At 39.7% G+C, this 15,755-nt stretch overlaps 2 protein-coding genes and 1 long non-coding RNA gene across 3 annotated transcripts in view; 1 reads left to right on the top strand and 2 right to left on the bottom strand.

Moving 5' to 3' along the window:
* MAT1A (methionine adenosyltransferase 1A) overlaps positions 1 to 1,553 on the bottom strand; it is a 30,699-nt gene extending 29,146 nt beyond the window's left edge. Inside the window, exon 1 of the mRNA XM_071438751.1 lies at positions 23 to 1,553. The gene's annotated coding sequence lies outside the window, so the exon portion shown is untranslated. The remainder of the gene's footprint in view (positions 1 to 22) is intronic.
* Positions 1,554 to 3,274: 1,721 nt separating this feature from the next.
* Positions 3,275 to 7,289, bottom strand: LOC139595506 (uncharacterized). Its single transcript, XR_011681049.1, has 3 exons — positions 7,094 to 7,289; positions 4,672 to 4,779; positions 3,275 to 3,294 (listed from the first exon to the last, which is right to left on the bottom strand). It is a non-coding gene; the product is annotated as an uncharacterized lncRNA (long non-coding RNA).
* Positions 7,290 to 7,326: 37 nt separating this feature from the next.
* EXOSC3 (exosome component 3) lies at positions 7,327 to 10,335 on the top strand. The gene is made up of 4 exons (XM_071438753.1): positions 7,327 to 7,656; positions 7,770 to 7,919; positions 8,479 to 8,630; positions 10,037 to 10,335. Exons 1-4 carry the CDS (start codon positions 7,390 to 7,392, stop codon positions 10,236 to 10,238), a joined length of 771 nt encoding a protein of 256 aa, XP_071294854.1. The 5' UTR covers positions 7,327 to 7,389; the 3' UTR covers positions 10,239 to 10,335.
* Positions 10,336 to 15,755: the final 5,420 nt, after the last annotated feature.

Genomic DNA, 15,755 nt, shown 5'->3' with positions numbered 1-15,755 from the left:
TAACATTTCTACCTACACAAACATATTTATACCTGGTAAGTGACTTTAAGGATGCTCATATAAGACATGGTTGTTAACAGCATTCAAAAAGCAGTGTAGCAATAAGATGGGCAAAGGATTTTTTTAATAGAGATACTTTAAGGGAAAAAATAATATATTAATATATAGAAAAATCAATAGTGCTCATGTTTTTAACATTTTGTAAGATTATTCTTAGCCTGATCTACATGATCAAAACGAGTTATTTGGAGCAGGAAAACATTTATTATGTGATTGACCCTTGTCTGTTGGGTGTATAGATATTTTTTACAATTTGATAGTATAGATATTTTTGAATGTATAGATATTTTTTACAATTTGCCAAGGATAGCAAACCCCTTAGACCCAGCGATACTGTTAAAAAATTGAAGTGAAATTATCAGAAAAAATCTCTTTCATCCCAAGACTGAAGAATGCAGTGAATGCATTAACTATGCACTGATTTTCTAATGAAAGCTATTTTCATTACACAATACTGGCCATGACCATCTAACCTGTAGTAGAAGGCATAGATGCAAAGGCATATTTTATTGAAGAATAGCAGGATTTCTTGGTGTTTTCCATTTATAACAAAAAGACACAGAACATTCTTGACAACCTATACCAAGATACCAGTAATTACAAAGATCTATTCTTGTAAAAACAGATGATCTTTAAAGATTATAAAACTTATTTTTATAGATAACCATGGATCAAACTAAATATTCTTCTAAATTTTTAGAAGTGAAGTTTTAGAAATAATGATGGTATTCAGTAGAGAACATATGTAATTTCTTGACTTACAAATTCAAGAAAAATGCAGAAAAGTCTTAAAAACTTGACTAATCAAGAGTAACATGCAGACACTTGCAGCTTACCTAGTACCACACAATACGCAAAAAAGGTTCTAAGAATAAATATAATAATAAATATATTTATCCAATAATAAAGTCTAGATCACCTCATGACTTCTAGGAGACAAGATCTTCTAGTATATACTGAGTCAGAGTTAAATTTACCTCTTTCAAATACATTTGGGAAATCTGACTGGATTTTTGCACCAAGTTTGAAGTCCAGAATACTCTCTCCATCTTTTAATCTGCAGAGCATTCCCTTCTTCTGTCAGAAACCATTCAAATTCTTGGATAATAATTTTCAGTAATATTTTATTCTTTTAATATTGATTCAAATGATCATATTGTAGCATGTATTCTCAAATCATATCAACACTTTAGTTATATTTTTATTTATTATGTTACTTCAATATGCAATAAGTAGAAAATATATTTGCTGCTTTCACTTCAGCTGCAATTTTCTTCCTGCAAGTCAGCCATGCTAGCTACAATGCTTTAAGAACAAAAAGGAAGAACAGGTATCAAAAATAACAGACTTTACACAAACACCTTGAAAACAGACACCAGAGAAACAGTTATGTAAATCAGTTATATTTATAAAATACATAAATCAAAATACTACACTTCAGGATACCAAGTAATGAGTAGAAAATATATTTACTGCTCTCAGGTCAGTTCTAATTTTCTTTTTCTTCTTCTTCTTCTTCCTCTTCTTCTTCTTCTTCCTCTTCTTCTTCTTCTATTACGGTTGGGAGGTCTGTTTGACCCTGGAAAACAACAATAAAAATAGTCTACCACTTACCAGCATTCACTGAGCTTTGTAAAAATGAAAATATAAAAACTGCCCATAACAGACAAGTTGGTATTAATCATGTATTCTTCCATTCAATACAATGAAGGCCATCACCAGACTTCTATTATAAAATCCAGCAAATTTGGATGATGCATTGTGATTTTGAGGGCAGGATCAATAGTACAAGCCTATATGTCTTATTTTATCTATCTGTTCACAATTTGTAGCAAACATGTCACTGTAAAACCTGAAATAACATCCCCAAAAGCCAATGTAATCTAACACCTTTAGGCATGAAAACTTGGCACATATAGGAAGCAGCAGGCACTTAAGACTCATTTTCACTTCTGGTTTTACAATTTTCTTATTAAAGAACCCATAAAATATGCCCAAAGACTCAAGAATATTATAAAATATGTAATTATCAGAAAATTATAAAAATTGGGGCTATATGGGATCTTGCATACACACCTGATTTACCTCAGTGGAAAAAACACCTGTGAAAAGCTGACCCTAAGAACAGTCATAAGTTATATTTTCATAAATCTGTTGTCAGCACAGAAAAGCAAATTTTTAAGAATCAATCATTTATGATCTCTTTCTAAACACTTACAGGTTCACTCTCATCTGGCTCCTCAGATCCATCTGTAACTTCAGCTACTGTCTGTTCATTTTCATGTGGTAAAGAAAAGCAGTTTTCAGTTCAAATGTCATGAAATCACACTTCAGGTGTGTTAAAATCACATTATGTATTAATGTAAAGAGAACACTTTAGATAAGTGCTATACAAGTTTAGTAGTATGGGATATGTCTTGGTATGCTTAGCCCTATTTTTAAATATTTTTTTAATTAACAGCAATTTAAAGTTTTTACATATAATTTTTTGTCACTTTCATATGTTCATCTTCTTAAAATTATGTTTTGTCAGTATTTTAGCAGAGTTTAGAAATACCTAAAAACTTAGGTATTTCTAAAATACTCCGTGCTCCACAGAGTTTTAAAAGCTTTAGGGAGATAAGCATACCAATTATCCATGTATGTTTTTACAGAAGCAGCATTAAAAGACCATAAACACAGATATCTGTATACACACTCTTCTGTTAGTATAAATTCCCATGCACCACTAAGATAGCAGAATCCAGATGCACTGCAATTCCAAACCACAGCTCTTTTTCCAGGTACAGTAAATGGATTTTGTGCTAACCCCCTGTAAAATATTACTGTCTTGGTACTTAAATTAGACATGCTTATTTTATAAAATTTTCTAATAAATATCATCAAGAAATGTGGAAGCATCAGGTAAGCTGACGTTATGCTGGATTTTTGGAGTAAATTTATGCTCTGTTCTGACCAAAATTCCAGTATAAAACCCAGACTGCAGAAGCCACCTGTTAGAGATTCTCCCCTATCTACACTCCTGTTTCTTTAATTATGTGTTAGTTCAACACCCATGGGCTTCTGCTTTGTGTTTTGTAATTGATGCCTGCATCTGGAAAAAATGGCTGATAAATGGTATTTTCAAACCACCAACTAAGCATTGGCTTAAACCTCCTGATCTACCTGCTGCAACTGCATTTCAGCTTCCTTTTTCTGTGCTTCCAACTCTGCACGTTCTTTCTCCAACTGAGCCTGAAATCAGTTTAAAAAAGGACAAATTAGAAAGAAAAAAAAACCCACACGCATCTTTTCCACCACATTGTTTACAATGTATTTAATATTGAAATAATAAATACAAAGTAAGCATAAAACATAACTGCTATGTTATGCTAATAAGGAAGTCCTTTCAGTATCATCATCATCATTTTCAAAGGTTTGAGAAAGATATTTGATAAAGAAGCTTTACTACCAAGAGGAAGAAAAACCAGTTAACTGAAGTTAGTGTACACACTTCAGATACTGTCTCATTACACAAGCTCTTTACCAGTTTGCATTAGTTATCTCCTATCCTCTGGATTTGGTTCTTTGGTACTTTGTGTAGTACCTTAAACACACTGAGGAATCAATATAGAATCAAATATGTAGAAAAATTTGGCAAGCAATGTCATTAAAATTAATCATGTCCATCAGCAACCAGTATTTACAACTGGAAATATCTAACAGGAAATGGTTATTAATTGGGAACATAAGTCCTATTACATCAAAACTTCAGAAACTGCAAAATCTAAGTATTTACATTCAACAACCTTAGAGAATACTGTTTGCTCTTGCATTTTGTGAGCAGTTACAAATATGGTCATAATTTTCTATTCCTTTTTGGTACATAAATGCAAAACTCACCTCAGTATTTGACTACAAAACTGAGTTAGGTTAGAAAAATGCATCTAATGTGATGTGAAAGATGTGTTCAACATCTTTCCCCTAGCTTAGGTGAAATGATTTATTTAATTCTCAGTGAATTACCTCTAGACACAATCTCTATTTTCATTTACTATTTTACATCACTCATGAAACCCTTTAGCACATTACTTTTGGTTTGCAAATTACTAAACTCCAAATTTTAAAACTGCAAGTGAATTAAAATGAATGCATCTTACACTAGAGCTGGGCTTAATGTGATCAGCATAAATTTAAAATTAAGCATTTGATTTTAACATCGTGGAAGTCATCCATACAAAAAAATCCAGTCAGGTTACATCAACATCACCATGGCAACCCTGGGTTCACATGACTCCTTTACAAAGAATGGCTAGAAACACAGATACTGTATTTAGTTTTTATATTATAACCCCAAATAATATTTTCATTTACTTCTCATATAACTCCTAAACTGGCTGCCTTTTAACTTAACTTAAGCCACCACTTTTTAATAAAATTTTACTGCATAGTATGTAACTTTTCCTACCCTAGTGCTAATAACTTCAGTTACTCAGAAAAGTGAGATTAAAATACCTGCTCTATGTCACCTGTATCAAAATCATTATACAGCTATTAGAAGTATACATAGAGCTCCAAGATGCCACAGCACCATATGCTGCTTGGAATGATCTATTATTAAGGATTAATAACCTGCTGTTGCTCTTCAAGTTTCTGCTGCTCTTCCTGGATTTTTAACCTTTCAAGTTCTGCTTGGGCTGCCACCCGTTCTTGTTCCAGCTCAGCTCTCTCCAGTATTCTCTATTTCAGAGGTAACATAGAATCAATTAAACATTAAAATGAAAGATATATTAAATAGCATCAACCATATTGTAGCAATCTTTTTTTGCCTAAGTTGAATCCACCTTTTTTTCTTCATCTAAGTTTCTTCTGTATTTGTAAATCCAGTGTGCAAGATACTCTATTGGATCTGCTGGCCGATGTTCTACAACCTCTGCCAGTCCCTTCTTCAAGCAACTTCCCAGGCATTGTTTCAGATACTGAGACTCCATCCAAATCTACTGACAATAAACAGACAGATATTAGATATCAAGATCAGAATTAAGTTAGGGGCTTTAAGAATGTTTGCTTAAAGTGCAGTGACACATAGGCAGTGTCCCTGACTATGACATTACTTTTTACTAAGCTTGCAATTTATACAAATTATTTAGCAGTGGTTTAGTTCTTAAAAGCTCCAGTGACAGGTCAGTTATAACAATCACTGCAGGAAAAAGATGCTTAAACTCCACCTTACTGTTTGGACTTGTATAATTCATAAACTGGTTAGAAACATGCTGCTATTCTAGGTCTGCATGATAACAAAGAAAAAAAAAACAAACCCTGAAAACCACAACAGGACGTAGAAAACTTCTACAGAGGTACTCAAAGAACAGGCAAGTAGCTCTGAGGACAATTAAGGGGTAATTTTAGTTTGAAACTTCCAAAGCTATCTTTAACACATGCATGGAAGGCAAGGGGCTGAAGCACTCACTCCACAGTTAGGAAAGGCACAGATCTCTGTGCACCCACTTTACCAGCCCAGTTTAAGTAAACACAAGCCTTCCTTTGCTGTCAAGGGACTGAATCCTTGCCAGGGCAGAGAGCCCAGGCACTTAGCACAGCAACCAATCCAGTCCCACGATCAGCGCTCACAGCGGCTCCAGGTGGCCTTGATGAGGCCGCCCGCGCCCTCCGCTCCGGGCTCCATTTAAGCACCGGCCGGGCCCCTCCCTTTCCCCTGCGCTCCAGGCAGGGCAGATCCACTCCTCATCCCCGTGGCGGGTGTTGGGATTCTTGGGAGGCCCTGGCTTGTTACGCTGTCTCGCCTCACGCTCCGAGAGAGTCCCTGGCAGCCCGTGGTGTCCCTGCCCTGCTTCTGGTGCCGCGGGATGCGCTGTAGCCGCTCGCCTTCCCTCGGAGAGCAGCCCCGCTCCGGCTCCTTCCCGGCAGCCGCTCCCAGAGCCCCGGGCCCGCCCCGCTCCTGCCGCCCGGCCCGGCCCTGAACGCGCGGGGTTGCTCCGCAACAGCGCCGGCCGCAGGAGCTGACGGAGGGGCCTGCTCGGAGAGGTCACCCATGGCACAAAACCGGGAGGAGGGGCCGAGACCTCAGAAGCCCTTGAGAGAGACCTCGACAGGCTGGAGGGATGGGCAGTGAAGAGCCTGAAATTCAGTAATGGCAAATGCAGAGTCCTGCACCTGGGGAGGAATAACCCCACCACCGGGAGAAGCTGGGGTGATTGCTGGAGAGCAGCTCTGTGGAGAAGGACCTGGGGGGGCTGATGGACAACAAGGTCTTGCAGCAGTGCGCTTGTGGCCGAGAAGGCCGATGGTATCCGGGGGGAGTTAGGAAAAGCATTGCCAGTAGCGCCACGGAAGTGATCCTGCCCTTCTGCTCAGCCCTGCTGAGGCTCTGCCTGGAGTGCTGTGGCCAGGTCTGGGCTCCCCCTGTGTGACAGAGACACGGAGATCCTGGAGCGGGTCCAGCAGAGGGCTATGAAGATGATTAAGGGACTTGGGCATCTCTCTTAAAAGGAAAGGCTGAGAGAGCTGAGCCTGTTCAGCCTTGAGAAGAGATAATTGATAAGAGGGCCTCATTAATATATAATGTATAAATACCTAAAGGGGAGGTGCCAAGCTCTGCTCTGTGGTGCCAACCACTACGACACCACGGAATGGGCAGGAACTGATGCATAGGAAGTTCCATTTAAACAGGAGGCAGAACTTCTTTACTTTGTGCAGTAGACCCCACACTGGAACAGATTGCCCAGAGAGATTGTGGAATCTCTTTATCTAGAGATATTGAAAGCTGTCTGGATGCAGTTCTGTGCAATGTGCTCTAGGACAACCCTGCTTAAGCAGCGAGGATGGACCAGATGACCCACTGTGATCCTTTCCGACTGTTTCAATGCTATCTCTCTGTGAGCAGTTTCCCTTCGCAACTGATGTGATTTTTTTCTGCTCCCTGCAAAACTCATCGGCTGATGTTCACCTCAAATTTGACCAGCTGTATGTTCTACTGTCAAATTCTAATCGGGTATTAAAAAACCTTGCAAACAACTGCAGCTGGAAGAATTACCTCCGTATGTTTGTTAATTCCGACGCCGAAGTGCACTCACATTATCTTGGCCGCTCCCCGGCAGAAATGGAAGGCGGGCTGCCTCTCTGACGGACAGGCAGCTGGCAGAGGTGCCGTGAGGGGTGAGGAGCCGCTGCAGCAGCGCGGGGGTCGGACGGCCCCGGGAACAGCGGGCGCGGCTGTGGCGGTCCGGGCCGTTCCGGCCGGGGGGTGTCGCTGCCGCCCCGCGAACGCCGCGCGCAGGCCGCAGGCGCAGCCGCCCGCCCAGGCCTGAGGGGCCGTGCGCCGGCGCGGCCATGGCGGCGGAGGGCGGCACGGCGGCCGAGGCCCTCGTGGGGCAGGTGGTGCTGCCCGGGGACCTGCTGCTGCTCCCCGCGCACTACGACGAGGACGCGGAGGGCGAGCGGCTGCGGCTGAGCGCGGGCACCGCGCCGCAGGGGCGGCTGCTGTGCGGGCCGGGGCTGCGGCGCAGCGGGGCCGGGCTGCTGGTGACCAAGTGCGGGCTGCTGCGGCACCGGCCCGGGGGCGGTGGCGCCTACTGGGTGGACTCGCAGCAGAAGCGGGTAGGGGCGCGGCGGGGCCCGGGTGTCCGTGTGTGTTTGTGTTTGTGCGTTTGTGCGTTAGCCTCCGTCTCGCCAGCGCTCCCCTGACCCTCTGTCCGCCTCTCCCGCTGCAGTACGTGCCGGTGAAGGGCGACCACGTCATAGGGATCGTGACGGCCAAAGCGGGGGACGTGTTCAGGCTGGACGTGGGCGGCAGCGAGCCGGCCTCCCTGTCCTACCTGGCCTTCGAAGGCGCCACGAAGAGGAACAGGCCGAACGTGCAGGTAGGTGCCCTGCTTGGCTGGCGGCAGCGCTTTAGCTGCGTCCTTTGGTGGCGCTTCTGGTGCGTTTCAGTAGCTTTTCTTAGGGGGAAGTGTTTTCACAAGCTCACGTTAGAGGAGGTGGGCAGGTCTGGTTGTAATGGTTTCGCCTTGGTCCTCCTCGGGAGGGTTTTGCACCATAGGAGATGCACCACTGTAACTAGCGTGCTCTGCTCTCTCTCAGCTGGCTGAGTACTTCACTCACGTGCTTTAGTTTGCTCCTAGTGCTGCCAGGAGCAGATGCAGTTCATGAGTAAGGTGCACCTGATAGGCCACTCTGATGCTAAGGTTTTAAAACATGAGATGCTGGTAGAAAACGTCAGTTGTGTGCCTTCTTTTAACAGCACTATTACGAATAGTTGTGCTGCACATGCATGCCACCATTTCTGCACTCAGATGAAATGCCAGAATGTAAAAGGAACTGCAAAGAAAAAACAAATAGGCCTGTGTGATATTCTTGTTGTTGTCCTACTAAATCATTATAAGAGATTATACCTTTGTTCTTTGACCCTGTTTTGTTTAGGTGGGAGATCTTATTTATGGTCAGTTTGTTGTAGCAAATAAAGACATGGAACCAGAGATGGTCTGTATAGACAGTAGTGGAAGGTCAAGTGGAATGGGAATAATTGGACAAGATGGCTTCCTCTTTAAAGTTTCCTTGGGTCTAATAAGAAAGTAAGTACTAAAAATGTAAGTCACTTTCACGTGTAAGATTCACACAGCTGTTTCTTCTGAGTGGTGTGGGCAATTTGGTAAACCAACCTGTGTGATTCTTGTAGTGCTTTGAAACCAGATTTACTGAATAGAGTATGGCTTGATCTAGAAGGAAAGTTTATTTTTCCTCTTAAGAGACTTACAAGCTCTTTTGTGTGGTGTTGCATCACCTGTTTAAAAAAAAAAAACAATTTGGTTGCCAAGGCAGTATGGAAAATAAAAGTAGTGACTTGGGGAAGTCAAACATTCAGGATAGTGTTTCAGGTATGTACATTTTACCTTGGAGTTTAAAACTTGGCAATGCTTGTTGTCCTTTTTGTGTGTCATGGGGTAGTAGAAGTGCATGTTTGGCTGACAGCTGATTAAAGGGATCCTTGCACATCAGTACATGCTATTTTCTGACTTCCAAAAAAAAAACTGAAATAAAGATACAGATTTAAAAAATGTAGGATTTTAGTTTAAAACTGACACGTTAGTCCAGGAACTGTTTCATAAGCTTTTAAATGTATTGTGAACTTTGGAGTTGCTTCTGCTGACGTAAATACAGGATTTTTTTGTGACTGTCAAAGAATACCAGGTTACATGGATAAGCAATAGTCAAACTTTGTTGTTGCTTTTTGGGTGGAGTTTTTTGTTTGTTTTGTCATTCTTTGGATAAGCAATCTGGCAGTGCAGAGCAGCTTTTTCATTCCTGTCATTGTCTGATTTATAGGTCCTGTCGGAAGTCAGTGTGAACTGATAAAAAAGCTTTTTGCAGCCATTCTGTTTTCCAAATTTTGTCTACATCCAAGTAAAAAAATAACAGCATATTCCAAGTAAACTGCTAAATCCTGGTATTATTTTAGTTTTTTCAATACTTGTTCAGTCTTGATTTAATCCTAGACATGTTAAAGTATTTAGTATGCGGTCATCTAATAAAAATGAAGTAGTCTGTTTATTGCTGTTAATACTGTTTCCTGAAGTAGAAGGGAAGTCCTGTTTTGAAAGACACCTCTGGGGTGTCAAATAAGTAGCATTTCAAAAATGTCATTTGGTCAAACCAGTGTACTTTTAGAATTTATTAACTCATAGAATGGTTGTAAAAGTATCAATTCATGTTAAACTAGTCAGGGGTTGCTTCTGAACCTAATGAGAAAAAAACTAAATTTACAATCTTTTTAGGTGCATCTATTTTATATGACAGGAGCCTTGAAAATCTGATATTGTATTGTTGTTTTGGATGTATATGCAACTTTATAATCTTTCACTGTTTCTTAAATAGCTCCCATAATAGCAGCACTGCTGGAGCTTCTGGTCAATAGTAATGTGGTGTCTGTAAGTGTGATCACTCCTTCCTCTGACCTTTTTGTTTTTGCTCTTGTTTACAGGCTCTTGGCTCCCAAATGTGAAATAATTCAAGAATTGTCACAATTGTACCCATTTGAACTGGTGCTGGGAATGAATGGAAGAATATGGGTGAAAGCAAAAACAGTTCAACAGACTTTAATTATAGTAAATATTTTGGAAGCCTGTGAGTATATGACTGCAGAACAGAGAAAACAAGCGCTTGCCAAACTGTCAGGGAACTAATAAGAGAAAACCTTGAGGATTTGTTTGTGATGACTGTAGGGTGTTTTGGTTATTTTTGTATTCAGATTTATATTAAAAGCCTTTTTTGAAAATGAAATACTAGACTTCGGTCATTCTTCATTTCCCTTCTTTATCAACTCATCTTGATTTACTGTTGTTTAAGGAGCTTGACTCACCTTTGTGGTTATGAAGCCCTGTTTATGTTCATGAATTTTCTGACTAATGGGAAGATGGTCTCTATTAGCTTTCATTAGCTCTGAATTTTGAAGCATAACTACCTAGGTCTTCTTTAAAAAACTGGTCATTTTGTGAGCTGCATATATTTGTTTTTATAGTTATTGAAATTTCAAACCATCCATGTTTACTTGGGATAGCAAAAAGTATTCTATAGGTCATTAATTTTGGTTGGGTGCTCTATTTATACAGTGACATGAAGTAATTATTTAATATATTATAAAATTTGGGAATAGAAATGCAGGTAGAGAATACCAGAAGATAATTGCAGGGTGTAGCATAAAGCAATCACAGGGTGGTTAAGGCAAATGATCAGATAAGGCAAAAAATATGTTCACAGGGACATTGTCACTTTCCCTAAGTGATGATCTGCCTAGTAGTATTAAGGACATAGTGATTAGGATGTCACAATAATAGCCATGTGTTTTTTGGTTCAAGACACTCTTTTCTTTAGTAATAGCGTAAAGATGCCATAGAGCTTTGCTAATATTTAACAAAATCAGCATTTCTGAAAAAAGCTATGTTTGACTTCTTTGTGTAACAGTCCCTTGATGCATATAGAGGAGATGCTGTCCTGGGAAGGGTAAGCTCTCAGTGGATTTTAGTATGTGAGTAATTTGCTACTGTTTTGAGAGAGGAAGAGAAACCTGGATTAATGGAAGGGTAGTTACTGATGCCTTCTTCCTTTGGGAGAAAAGCTTGATTGTAGGTACCTAATGAACTGCTTGCAGCTGTTAGGCAGTCATTTAGATCTGTGATGTTCTGTGGTTCTTAATAAGCTGAAAGGTTTAATGGCAATAGTTAAAGGAAATTACTAAAAATTAACTAATTAGGGTGAGCCTGAATACCATCCTAATTAAAGTGGAAACATAATTTTTCCTATTTATTCTGTATTTCATCCAAAGCTCAACTTATGGCATTTGATGATAGGGTTGTCTTTGGCATCTGTCATTTAGAAATTGCTTCGGTCCAGGGCCAACTCCTCTGAGTCATCTGTAATGTGCTTACCTAGGGCTTCCCCTGGTTCAACAAGAACACAGCTCTAATGGTTTCCATGTGAGTCAAATGGCTACAGTTCAGAATTCTTGTGAATTTCAGTATCTCCCTATTTAGCATCTAGGGCATTGCTCATCTGGCTTGGTAGGTCTTTAGTCATCATTTTCCACCTGTCATCTCCCAGGTGAAGTGACTTTCATTCATATCCCATAAACCTTTTGGGTCTGTAGCTGGTCTCTTAGTACAGGTGAGAAGCTGTAAATTAATCAGGTTTTCAGTAACTGTTCTTCTCTAGAGCTTTTTCCATTTCAGCTAAGCAGAGCCTCTGCAGGTTGTCTGTTGGAACAACAGCTGACATAGGCAGAAAAGCATTTGCCAAATTATCTCAGGGTGCTAACGTTTTTTTTGTGAATTATTCTTAGATCATAGTAGTAAAAGCACAGGAATGGGCAATGACGTGGATCATTTCCTGGGTAGCTGTGGCTTGAAATGGAATTAGCCTTACCACTGCCTTTTACTCCTTTCCCTTCCAAAAGCCTCTATTCCAAGCTTAACCTGCAAGATACAAATAACAATCCCTGTTAAAATACTGGCTTGGTAGTGCAGCACAGCAAATGGCAACCTTGAAAGTTCTCAACATAATCTACACACTGTTTCATACCACACATCATGCTGTCCCATTGTCACCCACTTAGCACCCAAATACAAATTTAGTTAAATCAGGACTAGGATACAAAATGCATTAAAATTATGCTTGCTATTAATTTAGCAAAATTAACAGAAAAGTTCCTGGGTTTTACCCCCTACACAATTTTAAGTGCTGCACTTAAGTTTAACAGTTTATACAGTGGAAAAAAATTACAGTGGATGTGAACAAAATGGGTGTGGGGAGAAATGCCTGAAAGAAAGTACACTTAAACACATTACTAACAGAAGACTATATTCATGTTTTGGTTTTTTTTTTAACTTGGGCAAAAAAACCCTTATCAACATTCCTCAAACCAATTACAATTTGACAGGCTTTATCTAACAAAGCAGCCATTCAGGCAAAGTCTAAACAATATCTTTGCAAACTTTTAGTTCTGTGTTGGTGACTAAACCAGTCACGAGGAAGGGTTATGGAGTATAATTTGGTGCTAGGATGAAAGGCTGATGGTGATTTAGTTGTGTTCTGCTGGGAGTCTCCCACATTGCCATTAAAGGCAAATGAACCCATATGTTTTCAGAAATAGGACTTGCAAAAGGGATGGTGTGGGCTTGAAATGTACCTTGCTAGGTAAGTAGAACATCTTTCTATTGCATTTCTCCATGATGTTCACCCTTACCAGGTTAAGTCATTATTTAGAGTTGTTAATTTCAGATACCTTATGATTGTGCATTGGATACTTTCTTATATTGCTTTTCTTTCAAGCTGTTGTGATCAAGTTATGTAAAAATGGTAGATGTCTACATGAAAATTGTTCATATGCCCGTGAGAGATGAGCATAACCTCCCAAAAAGAAAGTTCACCAAGAATTAAACAGAAACTATGCATTGAAAATATGAAATATATAGTTTGTGGCCCTTCCTAGGTTGATGTATAAAGAAAAAATACTATCACAAAATGCAGAAATGCAGTATTGAAACTCAGTTTGAGAGTAGCACATTTGTGTTTTGCTCTAACAGAAGAAAGTTACACAGACAAATAGCTGAGTGTAATAAGATGATTAAGAGCTCAACTCTAAGGCTGTGGCTAGAGTGTCACTGTAGTTCTGCTAGATTAGAAGTTTACTATGCCTAACTACTCGTTACAACCTTGCCACCAGGAGTTGGAACTGAGGCTTGCTGGAATGTGTATTTGATTCCTAGCCAAGTTCTGTCAAAATGACCCACATTGGCATCAGCACTTCTAATACCAGGGTTATTTTGGCTTTATCACATGGATGTTCTTTAGCAAAAGAGATCGTGGAATTTTTCTCCCAGATTTTAAATATTAAGAACAGCTCATCTTCTGCTGGAGAAAGTCAAATTTGTTAGAGGAAGCCCAGTTTTCTGCCTTAGATCTTGGACAAATACTTCTGAGTAACAGCTAAATCAACAGGTTGTTTTAAACCTTAAAAACTGATCACCTCCAATGCTTACATGGAAAGTATTTAATCAGATTTTCTAGCTACATACAACCACCTTGGCGAGACACATTATTTGACTGAAAGTTGTTGTCTTAAAGACAATATAGGGCCCTTCAGTTGTATTAATAACACAAGCAGTCTTGGCCTTGCTCATGACTTCTGTAGATTGTAAGATGCTTAGCTACTCTTGAAGTCCATAGCAAGAAATTAATCATGCCAGTTTTATCACAATAACTTGTAAGAGTAATAGCCTGGAAACATGCTAAGTGCCTGGATTTTAATAGAAGCTACACAGTAGTTGCAGGTGATGAAGGAGGATCACTGCAAAATGACTTTGTTTTCTTCTGATGTCCTGATCTTGCAGAAGTGCAGTTTCTGCCTTTTCAGTGCTATCTTTGTGGGTAATTGGAGATGTTCAAGAGCCTGGTTTTGCTTGTAGAACCTGAGGCTTGATCACTATTCTAGTGGCTTGAATAGTCATTAAATATAACTTTGTTTTACTGGTCTTGAGTGTCCTACCTACTATGAGAATACTAAAAAATCAGAGTAACTTTATTTGTAGCACTGCAGTAAACAGGAGATAGATAAATTACAGACCACAGATTCTATTTTGCTTATACTTAGTAATTACACTTACCTGACACAAGGATATTTAAAGACTGAAGGACAGTGGGAGGACTAATGACCTCATCTGCACTTTCCAAATGCCTTGGTTATCTTTTGTCTTGTAAATGGTAGGCTTTTCTGTGATTCAGTGTTTATTAGGCTATTGCAAAAGAGATTTGTTGTAAGAGTCTGTGTACCCACTGAAAAGACTCACTAATTCTTTCTTCCTGTTCTTGTCCAGATGGAGGGTATTGCACCAATCTCTTCTTGGTGTCCCACTGTGAACTGCTTATGTGAATGAACTAATTTCAAAAGACCTGTATTTCCTTTGGTTTCTTCTGACTTCAGCACCCTGATCTTAGCTAAGAGAAAGCTGAGATTCTGTGTCTAGGCTGACTGGTGTGTTTATTTCCTGCCAATCAGGATGTGGTTGAGAGCACCCCTACACAGGTACATGTCACTGGACAGCCTTCGAATGAGAGAGAGCTTCTGCCTGGCCTAGTGGAGATCTACATCAGTCTGAATCTGTGTGGTTTTCCTTTAATAGCACATAGGTGAAAAGTTCAAGCTGTATTTTTTTTTTTTTTATATCTACAGCTAATCTTACTGGCTTGGTATTGAAAGTCTGGAAGTCCTTTTACAGACCTGGGGCCTAGATCCCACCACTGTCTTTCCTCGTTGCTTTAGAGATCCCCCATTTCCTCATAGAAAAGACAGTTTCTTTAATATAAGCCATTTGTCTAACAATGCCCTTGGTCTAAGGCTGATCTATAGAAGCATGATCCAACAAGAAAAAGAAAAAAACTCCTGAAATAACGCACAGCTTTGTCATTCTGTACATGAATTGAAAGTTTCGTAATACTGGATCATGTTTTAGCACAGCTACTGATACACTGCATTCTGACTTAGAGGCATGCCAGGGAAATTTAATTAACTGATTTACAAGCAGTTTACAGACTGATTTCTCCTCATTCACTGTTATAAAACTGAATTATGAAGGTAGGAAATGAAAGGCTGAATGTATGTTTTAAGAACACAGTTCAAAACCTGGGAACTTGAAGATTAAATATTGGTGTCTCTTGCTTTGTGAAGTGTGTGTATGTGTTAGAGTTAGAGTTATTAGTCTCTTTTTTTAAGAGTAAAAATATATGAATAACATGAGAATAGGTGCATGTAAAAACGTAACTATAATAGATCAATCTTAGTATGATTTGATCAAGAGGAAAAACCAGAAAACCAAAGAAGTCAAATTCTCATTTTCTTGCCAAAATTTTTCTGAAGCAGTGAAGGCAAAGGTGTCATAATAAAGACAAAGTAATTTTTGCTGCAACTCCACTTGATGCAATACAGTAGCTTTTCAAGGAAAGCAAGCTTTTCTGGAGGTGTGGGTAGGGAAGGTTAGATTCTAGTAGATTTTCATGACACTGTATTTCTTTGGATTCTGTGTCTATTAGATGTGTGTGCATTCAAAGGATTTTGCTGCTTTGTAAAGTAGGGGGCTATTCCTGGATGGAATCCAGATGTGTGGGCTCAGATTTTGCTGCATTTTTTGCAAGATTTTTACAATAGGGAC

The sequence above is a fragment of the Agelaius tricolor genome, unplaced genomic scaffold (assembly GCF_023055355.1).
Source record: "Agelaius tricolor isolate 1412-34295 unplaced genomic scaffold, bAgeTri1.0.p SCAF_13, whole genome shotgun sequence".
Taxonomy (NCBI): Eukaryota; Metazoa; Chordata; class Aves; order Passeriformes; family Icteridae; genus Agelaius; species Agelaius tricolor.
This window is presented reverse-complemented; position numbering and strand designations above follow the sequence as displayed.